The sequence below is a fragment of the Nicotiana attenuata genome, chromosome 7 (genome assembly GCF_001879085.1).
Source record: "Nicotiana attenuata strain UT chromosome 7, NIATTr2, whole genome shotgun sequence".
In the NCBI taxonomy this organism is placed as follows: Eukaryota; Viridiplantae; Streptophyta; class Magnoliopsida; order Solanales; family Solanaceae; genus Nicotiana; species Nicotiana attenuata.
In genome coordinates, this window is record NC_031995.1 from 110018965 (window position 1) to 110030271 (window position 11307).

At 39.5% G+C, this 11307-nt stretch overlaps 1 protein-coding gene across 1 annotated transcript; it reads right to left on the reverse strand.

The window, feature by feature from the left end:
• Nucleotides 1677-2921, reverse strand: LOC109230356. Its single transcript, XM_019395861.1, has 3 exons — nt 2866-2921; nt 2581-2779; nt 1677-1919 (listed from the first exon to the last, which is right to left on the reverse strand). Exons 1-3 carry the CDS (start codon nt 2919-2921, stop codon nt 1677-1679), a joined length of 498 nt encoding a protein of 165 aa, XP_019251406.1.

Sequence of the window (11307 nt, forward strand, 5' to 3'; positions counted from 1 at the left end):
ACACTAATCCCTGTAGCACACTTCAAATCAAGTTAAAAACAACAAACAACATCTAACAAAAAGAGAAAAAGGAAAAGAACTTGGGTTGCCTCCCAAGAAGCGCCTTATTTAACGTCGTGTCACGACGCAATGTCATAGTATCTTCAAATGAAGTAAATAACCGGCACTACATGGCTATCACCAACTTTCCCCAAATAGTGACTCACCCGGTGACTATTTACTCGAAATATTTCATTTTTCTTATTCTTCAAGTTCAAGGCACCAAAAGGTGTTACACCAACAATTTCAAATAGATCACTCCACTTTGACCTGAGCTTCTCAAACATTCTCAATCTTGAGTTGAACAACAACACTAGATCACCGGCCTTGAACTCCTTGTTCCAAATATACTTGTCATGAAGATATTGCATCTTCTCTTTGTACAACAATGAACTTTCATATGCATGGTAACAGAATTCATCCAATTCATTCAAGTGTGCAACTCCATATTTAGCGGCGACATCCCAATCAAGATTCAATTTCTTCAAGACCCACATTTCCTTGTGCTCTAGTTCCACCGAAAGATGACAAGCTTTTCCGAATACCAACCGGTAAGAGGACATTTTGATCGGTGTTTTGTAAGTCGTTCTATGCCCATAGAGCATCATCAAGCTTCTTAGACCAATCTATCGGATTTGCATTCACCATCTTAGATAGAATACTCTTTATCTCCCCGCTGGAGACTTCCACTTGACCACTAGCTTTGGGTGATAGGGAGTTGTCACTTTGTTAGTGACACCATACTTGCCAAGTAAAGTATAAAAAACTTTGTTGCAAAAAATGTGACCCTCCGTTACTTATGATTGCTCGCGGAGTCCCAAACCTTGTAAAACTGTTCCTCTTCAAGAAAGCCACCGCACTTCTAGCCTCATTATTGGGTAAAGCAACGACTTCAATCCATTTAGACACGTAATCCACTGTGACCAAAATGTAGGTGTTTCAGCAAGAACTCGCAAAAGGGCCCAAAATTCAACACCCCAAACATCAAATATATCAATCTCCAAGATGGTTGTAAGTGGAATCTCATGTTTCATGAAATTCCTCTGGCCCGTTGACATTCATAACATCTTTTCACCAAATCATTTGTATCTTTGTAGAGTGCAGGCCAATAAAAACTACAACTTAGGACTTTAGCCGTCATTCATGCTCCACCATGATGACCACCATATGGAGAAGAATGACAAGCTTAAAAAATATCACCTTTCTCTTCGTCTGGCACACACCTTCTAATCACCCCATCCCCGTAAAGCCGAAAAAGGTATGGTTCATCCCAATAATATCTTGACAATTTCTCTTGATCTTCTTTCTTTGGTTTTAAGAGAAATCGTCCAGAATGATACCACTCACAAGAAAATTTGTCAAATCCGCGAACCATGGTACCTCTTTCATTGAAAGTACCAAAAGTTGCTCATCGGGGAAAGTCTCATTGATTTCAAGGCCATCATGTGGCCTCCCCTCCTCCTCCAAATGAGATAAGTGGCCTGCCACTTGATTTTCACTTCCCTTCTTGTCTTAGATGTCAATATTAAACTCTTGCAACAAAAGAACCCATCTCATCAACCGAGCTTTAGATTCCTTTTCGCTCATAAGATAGCGAAGTGCCGCATGATCTGTGTGGACAATAACTTTGGCACCCATCAAGTACGGGTGGAACTTCTCAATAGAAACACAATAGCAAGGAGCTCTTTCTCCATGATAGTATAATTGACCTGGGCATTATTCATGGTCTTACTAGCAAAGTAAATCAAATGAAAAACTTTGTTGATACGTTGACCCAAAATAGCCCCAACCGCTACATCACTTGCATCACACATGAGCTCGAACGGCAAACTCCAATTTGGAGATGTAATGATAGGAGTAGTTGTCAACTTGAGCTTCGACTGTTCAAAAGATCTCATAATCATAATTGAAATGGAACTTGGCATCCTTTTCAAGGAGTTCGCATTAAAGGTTCATCACTTTAGAAAAATCTTTGATAAAACGCCTATAGAAACCTGCATGGCCTAAGAAACTTCGTACACCCTCCACGGAGGGGGTGGGGGGGGGGTTTGAAAGTTTAGAAACAACTTCAATCTTTGCCTTGTCCACTTCAATACTATTCTTTGAAATCTAATCACTAAGGACAATTCTTTCCTCAATCATGAAATGACATTTCTCCCAATTGAGTACCAAATGCATTTCCTCACATCTAGCCAACACTTTGTCCAAAATTAGTAATACAATCATCAAAAGAATCTACTACCACCAAAAAGTCATCAATGAAGATACCTCAAAGTATTCTTCCACCATGTTCGTTAAGATAGCCATCATACACCGTTGAAAAGTCATCGGCTCATTGCACAATCCAAAGGCATCGAATTGATACTCGCCCCAATATCACAAAGAGCTTTAACAAAATTGGCACTTTTAATAGTACATGGAATTGTAAAAGCACCGGGATCCTCCAACTTAGGAGCCATGGAATAACAATTGCACTCACTTGATGAGTGACTTTGATAGTTTCAAAATTCATCGACCTCTTCTTGGTCACAAGATCTCTACCAATGACACGTTGATAGAGAGATCCTTAATCATTTGAATAAACTTCATGAATCGATTCTCACCATTTTTCTTAGCAAGACTTTCAGGATAAGGAGGTGGAGGCTTTGCCAAAGGTGCCTTAGCCTTTCGCACTACCAGTTCCAATATGTCAATAATGTATTCCCTAGATGGGTTCACCTCTTCTTGGGTCTCCTCCACACTATCATCAATATCAATTCGAATATCATCATATACTTGAACATCATTTGGTGCTCTCGGATCACTTGATCATCATCTACAAGCTACTTTCCATTTGAGGTGGGTGCATTCCCGCCTCTTCCACTTTTTGTGGTGACCGCCATAGCATGCCCCGTATTGTTACCCTTTAGGTTCACAACTATGTCACTTGGTAATGCACATCCGAATCCGTACTCTTTTCTCCCATTTACTAGAACATGTTCTCAATACGGACTATTTTGTTGTTTGAAAAACTTGAACCATGGGAAGGATAAGGAGGTGGGTTGCTCGGTTGTTGGTACATTGGGGGCCTTTGAAAATCCAAACCTCGATTTGCATGAATATTATTGTTCCCCCAATTTCCTTGATTGTTTCCTTCTTAATTCCTTTGGTTATTGTTGTTGTTATGCTAATCTCCTTGATTGTTAGAACCCCAATTGCCTTGGTTCTTTTAAGAACGCCATTGATTTTAATTGGAGCCTTGAAAATTGCTTAGTTGCCCTTGGTAATTGTTCACAAATTATGCCTTTTCTTCTTTCTCTTGTATGAATCATCTTGGTCATAGCTACCATCATCTTATGCATAATTCTCCACGTAGGATTGAAATTGTGGACCTTCAGTCCTCTTCTAGTTGGCCAAGATATTCACTCCCTCCATAGTATGAACTTTCTTAGGAGCATGGGTTTGATTAAGTTGAGCCTTAGCAAGTTGATTCATGGTTGTGATCAATTCAGAAATAGCTTGCCCATGGTCTTGCAACTCTTTATGAAGATGGATCATGTTGGGATCACCTTGGGGAACATTAGCTCGATATCGCCAAGCCAAAGAAGTTTCCGCCATCTCATCAAGAATCCCACTTGCCTCTTCATAAAGTATTGTCATAAAATTTCCTTCGGCCAATTGATTGACCATACATTGATTTGTAGTATTAGTACCACGGTAAAAAGTTTGTTGGATCATGTTGTTGGTCATATAATTGTTTGGGCACTCCTTCACCATTTTCCGATATTGCTCCCAAATTTCATACAACGGTTCATTGGGCTCTTGCTTGAAGACCAATATTTCATCCCGTAGAGTAGCCATGTACCCGGGAGAGAAGAACTTTGAAAAAATTTCGCCGCCAATTCATCCCAAGTAAGAATAGAATGATTAGGCAACCATTCCAACCAATCCAAAGCCTTACCCCTTAGTGATAAGGGAAAGAGCCTTAACCACAAAGCATCTTCCGAAATATTTGTTTGTTTGCTGCCCCAACACGTATCCTCAAAACCTTTCAAATCCTTGTAATCATTTTGACTCGGCGCCCCCGTGAAATAACCTCGTTACTCGAGCAAAGTAAGCATCACATTGATAATTTGAAAGTTTCCCGCCCCAATGCAAGGGGGACTATGGCACTTGCATAACCTTCATTGGTCAAAATTCGATGTTGTGCCGCTTGTTATAGGGGAGGTAGAGACACATTGACTTGTTGCCTACGCCCTGGGTGGTTTTGTTGTGGAGCTTGAGGCATTTTATCAAGTTGCTCATCTTCACCATCCGCCTATCCCAATGGCAAGTTTCCAAGTTCTTTGTTCGCCATTTGAAACCTACAATTGCTTCAACAAATTAGAATCACGAAAGTAAAAGAAGATACTTCAAGAAACAAACTAAAGTATATAGCTAACACCGTAAACTCCCCGGCAACAGCACCAAAAATTGATCACGTTCGATTCACACTCAATTAAGGAATATGAAATGGTCATTGCAATTATAAAACCCAACGCGAGTCGGGGTCAAATCTTTCACGACCCAAAATCCACTAGTTATGATAACACCTGACTCAACCTGCTAGGTAAGCCAATTAATAGTCAGCATATTCCAAATGAGATTAATGAGATAAATGATGAAATAATTGAACTTTTATACAACAACCCAAGGACTGGTAGTACAAGTGATGATCCACTAAGACTTAGATTTACAAAATGAAATAAAACAATTACAATATCTGTTTGGAATGCACATGAACAGAACTTGAATCTAAAGCTACAAAGGAAAGGTGATAGCTATAACTAGAATACAGGTAAATCTTCAATGTCAGGTCTCGCCATGCACAACCAGTTCCAAGATCTGCACGCAAAGTGCAGAAGTGTAGTATGAGTACAGCTGACCCCATGTACTCAATAAGTATCCTAACTAACCTCGCGAGGTAAAAGGAGCAAGAACCATAAATGATACTCACTAACACTTTTACAGTTCATAATTTCAACAAGTATAGAACAGATATGTGATCAAATCAGGAAAATTTTAGGTAAAAACCACTTTGATGCTCACAATTATTTATTTAAAATGTTCTACTCAGTTAACAATCTAGTATATAAAGAAGATATGCAAGTAAACCAGGTAAAAAGTCAAGGAGATTGCAAGTAAAGATGAAATACAATGACCAACTATCATTTTGTTGCGGCGTGCAACCCGATCCAATAACCATAAGCCAATAAGGCATGTTGTGGCGTGCAACCCGATTCAATAATAGTAACTAGATCTCCCAGAGCTCACATGAACCAAAAACCCATTGGTCTCTCACAATCCGCGTGTGCACCATCAAGAGAGAAACATGGGAGGATGAAAATAGAGGGATGGATCCTTATCCACATGCAAGAATGACCAATCCAACATGCTACCAGCCCGGCATGTTCACATGATCAATATCATAATCCGCCCGACGTGGTCACAACATATCAATACAATCCATCTGACGTGGTCACAAGCATAACAACACAATCCACCCGGTATAGTCCTAGGCATAACAATACAATTGCCCAGCATGGTCACAGGCATAACAATACAATCCAACCGGTATGGTCACAGGCATAACAACACAATCCGCCCGGCGTGGTCACATGCATCCGATCCAAATCATATCACACAGAAGCAAGTATACAAGAGCACATGTATATGATGAATAATTATCATATTTCATGCTTCTCGACTGGTATAATAACATGCTATAGTGTAGGCATGTGCAAAATGTGCAATCATAGCTCACATCGGTAATTTTATCATAAAAATAGCAATTACCAAGTTTATTCAGGGAATTAGCCTCTTCGTCATCTCAATCATGGATCAAATAGTTCACAAGAATGATAGAGATATGAGAAACATTATAGCTTAAAGCTTAATAGTCAACTCTAGGCATATCATAGACTAAGCACTACTCCGGGCATGGATAAATACCTCGTGCTCACACATGGGCTCAACCCCACACATATGTGAACCCATAGCATGTAGCTATCACAAATAATTCAGGCAACTAGTGCCTTAACCAAGTTTAGATAAGATACTTATCTCAAAAAAGCCAAAACAAATACCGAGACCCTCTAGAAATGCCATCCCACGCGTATCAACATCCGAACAGTTCGAAGCTATCCAAAAGCAACTCAAAAATATCAAATAATGCCATAGGAGATAAACCCTATCGATAAAGGTTGAATCTTTAATCAATTACTCAAAGTCAACCATAATCCGACAACCCATTCAATTACGAGTACAACCATACTAATTTTAGTCAAATCTAACTCCGAATCAATGTTAACTCAAAAATTTACTTTAGGAAAGCATAGACAAAAATCTCCAATTTCTCTTTAAGTTTCATAATCTAAATACCAATATTGAAGATATATTCATGAAATATAATCAACATCGAGTAAATAATAATTACCCCAATCCATGTGGTGAAAATCGGCCAAATCAGAGCTTCATAGCTCAAAATATGATAAAATGACCAAGATCTTTGAAATAGAGTACTTTATACATTGCTCTAGAGGTCCCTTTCACGATTGCGGTCACCAATGTCGCGTTCGCGATTCCAAAATTATCCAGTATAATTTTTACCCAATATGATCGCGGCCTTTTCCCCGCGATCATGACGAATAAATTTCCATTAATCCTTCCCAAACTCTTCTCAGATAGCCTGTAGTATATCAGCCATAAACTTTTGTTCATAACTCCAAATAACAAACGGTTTAATTTTTTGAAAACTAGAAACAAAGGGCCACAACTTTCGTATATAGATCATCTCCAAATTCCTTATAGATTTCAAGATATAGGCTTCCGAAGGCATCTTAGTGACAGCAGGATTTCTTCTTCGCGAACGTGAAGCTTCCTCCGCGAACGTGATTCACAGGTCCAATTTTTCCATTTTACTCTTCGCGATCGCGATCGCGACCAATTCTCCGCGATCGCGATGTACACCCCTGTAGTGGAAAACTAGTAGTTGAAAATAGCCTAAAAATGGTCTGAAATCCATCTGTAATACACCTGAACCCCTCGGGACCCCGTCCGAACATGCCAACAAGTCTCATATCATAACACGGACTTACTCGAGGCCTCAAATCGCGCTCAACAACATCAAAACCATGAATCATACCTCAAATCAAACTTAATGAACTTTTAAACTTTCAACTTCTAAAACTCGTGCCGAACCATATCAAATCAACCCGGAATAAGCTCAAATTTTGCACACAAGTTCCATAATGACATAACCAAGCTATTCCAACTCCCAAAACAACAATTCAAATCCAATATCATCAAATTCACCTCTCGGTCAAACTTATAAACAATCCAAACCTCCAAATTTTTAAGTTTCGCCAAATAGTGCCGAAAACTTCTAGAAATATCCAAATGCAAATCCGGGCATACACCCAAGTCCAAAATCACTATCCGGACCTAACGGAATCATCAAAACTCTGATCCGGGCTCAAATACACAAAAGTCAAACTTGGTCAACCCTTCTAATTTAAAGCTTCTAACATGAGATTCATTCTTCCTTCTGAATCACCTAAAAACTAAAACCGATGATTCACACATGTTATAATACATCATATTGAGCTACTTACGACTTCAAACAGCAGAACGCAATGCGACTGCTCAAAATGACGGGTTGGGTCATTACATTCTCCTTCACATAAACATGTTCGTCCTCGAACGTGCTAAGAGTCGTTCCAAAACTATCAAATCACTGTGTAAACTCATCATGCACCTACACGTGGGTGATCCCATGTCACCCCAATCCATATAAGTGTGGCAACATAACCTAACCAAAGATTCTTCCTTCAACCTTAGCCCATAAACCTTGGAACCCAATTTCCAACATCTGAAATTTCTTACAAGACCCGAATCTCGCATTTACACATTGTATAAGTCTGAACAAGCTGTATCAAGCCATAACCATAACCCGAAATGTAAACACGTGATATACCACATGACTCAGATACTCACATAAGTAACTTCCAGCCACAATATCTACTCAAAAACAAACCCGATACCGGTAACAAACCTCATATCAACTAAAACCTTGTTCCAAGCCTTCGTACACTGCCAATGATGAATGAAACACGCAGAAACTCATAACCACTCATCAGATCAACAAGTCATGAACCTCTCTCTCATTCGACTAGAACCATATCCAAATTCTAAGCCGATCAGTGACATTATCCTTCCAAATATATCGTAATCAAATCTGATAGCATCCATTTTCCAATGACCTAATCTCATCAAACACAGCTATTCTACTAACATGCCACACCTATACAACCTAAAGCCACCAACCGTACAATCCGCGCACCAATAAGCAACAATTTAAATGTACTCAAACATGGAAAATGACTCAAATGAGAGAACCGCCCCGCAAGCTCAACAAGTACTACCACAAACGCAATGCCACCCATCACCCATAGTAGAACAAGACACACAAATCTATCACAAAGGATAATACCTAACATAACCTCGCCGCAATACGTGACCCATCCAAATACTGATCAATATGAAATACCTCAAGCCGTAATACACAAAATCAACAACCACACGTAATTCGTCATCAAGTACATGAAGTGCATAACCATAACCATAACGAAGAGAATAACACAATATACCATAGCTCGAAAAGACCATAACCAAGGCGCAATCAATCATTTAACACCCCAATAACCATCTCGCCCGTATTTCGCTGCAAGGCCCAAACAAAAATGTATCTAGTGTGCAAATAACTAATAGCTCACAACCCATTGTAGCATAGAAGAGTAATACGTACAACGTATTGGAATACGAACATGCTCAACTCCAACTGAATGACACCCCCCTCAACAATAACAATGTTGAGTCAACAAATCCGACACGGTGTAGAATACACACCCTCCTTGGGCCTACCATTAGGCCCCCAAATCAACTTCATTCATCCACAATTAGATAAATAATCCCTCAAATGTCCATAGTAACCTAATCATAATACATACTGTTAGCTGTCTAACTTTCGTTATACCTTCACAGTCCGCAAATAAGGAACAATCTGCCTCTAAGAACTTCCCATCTCCAAATCCCTAGAATACCAGAATTACCATAACCGATCCCAACTCGACCACTCAAGTGATTGACACATCCTTCATACACAATCATTCCTCGAGATATACTTTCATAAGTCTTTCATTCCACAAAGGAAAATCTGAACACTAGCAGTCGATCAACCAGGCGAGTACTACAATACCAATGAAGCATCCATAAGTCAAAACACAGTGCGCCTTCTGAAATGCGCGCCCTTCCCAGGTAATACTAAGTAGTACTAGCATTCATCTAAACATCTGAGACCATCCATACTGTCTAAAATTCATGACCTTCCCTTTAAAATTGAACCGCAACCTAGTACATGCAAACCTCAATCCCACACGACGCACCACATCTATCATGCCATCAAATGAAAATAAGAGAACCCCATTATCAACTCCGAGTCACAAGCAGGATACATACTCAATCAGCCAAAAACCTTCCACTTGATCCCATCCAGGAGAAAAATCACAACGGCCAACAAACTCCCCATGCCTATAGAAAATATCCATATTAAGCCGTGGTAGCAATCATCAAAAACTCTTTGAAACCCATTAGCAGCAGACCAAGCCATCAAATCGAATCTCTATAACTCAAGCAAGTCACGCAGATCACCAAGCCGAAGATTATTGCAACAAAACACCGGTAAAGCCTTACCACACCATAAGAACCAAAAGAACCGATCATACCATTACCGTACTGATCCAACCTACTTCCAAGTTGTCCTATTTCCTCTTAGTTTCTTCTTAATTGCCTTCAAGTTAACACTTCTCCTTGCCGTAATACCACGGTCCTCAACCAAACTCGTCGTATGAGATCCTAACATAAAACCACGTCATCCTAAGCCCATAAGCCATTGTATTCCCTCTTCACCATCCAATAGTGTCACAGCGAAAATTCCCACTCTAAAGAGACCTTATGTGAATCAAACATTATTTCCTTTACCTTTATGATACTGAAATGTAGAACCTCTAATGATACACATGTACCGCCAGTCCCAACACCACCCAATGCAACTCTCAGATCTTAATCTTTTTTTTTTTTTACAAATTTTCGAAATTCCTTAAATGTCATATATGAATCTTGGACCTATTAAAACCTTCTCTAGAGTCATCCACCCTATTCTAATCTCAATGGACAACCCAGACAAGCCAAACAATATGTGCTCCATCATCACACGCCCAAAGAAGTAACCCCATCTTAATGCAACTGCGTAAATCCCTACTCCATGCACACTACATCCGTCATGAATAAAAAACTCAAATCATTCCATGATTTCCATATACCTATAAAGTGTAATATATCCCGTATCCAGAAATCTCCTTACTTGATCTCAATCTCTCCAAGTCATAACTGATTCACAAACATATATCAGACGAATAGCAATAAAACGCATAACTTTGCAATCTGATTGTCGATAGCAGGCTCCCCCACTTGGCTCACAGCGATAGAATAAAATATCCAATAACTCACAATACCAATAATCTATTACTGCCATAATCCCGTACTAAAATACAATTGAATCCTTCATAAGCTCATGTAACACAAACCATAAAATAACTCAATTCATCTACTAAGATCGCACTCATCCTCGTGACAGTCAAGTCTACTTGCTCAACTGATCCAAACTCAAATTGCAACACACATAACCCACCGGTAGAAAGAAATTCTCCATAGAACCATCATAAGAATCACGCAACCTCAGAACATCCCGCAGGAGATAGCCCACCTGCTTAGCCTCAAATTGGAATCTCTCTATACCTTTTCATGGCCACGACTGCTGAGCAATCACTAAATCTTCCCGAGTCTGTGTAACATCCCGTACATTCGGACTAGGTATGGATATATTAAATGGGTATTAATTTTATATTTTAGACATATGAAGTCCTAGAGGGATGAGTAGGGGTAAAAATAGTTGTTTTTGAATCAAGATGGAAAGTGTGGTGCATAAGATTTGACGAAATCGACTAAGTTTGCAGAAGGTCTGTCTTCCAGCAGGGTTTATGAAAATGTATAAGGAATTTGGGAAATTCAAAGCGTGATAGTTGTAGTCCATTTAAATAGCTTTCAATGATATATTGTGGATCCCAAACGGAGCTCTGTGCAAAAAGTTATGCCCGTTTTACAGAAAGGTGTGTAACCACCGCGTTCCTGCCT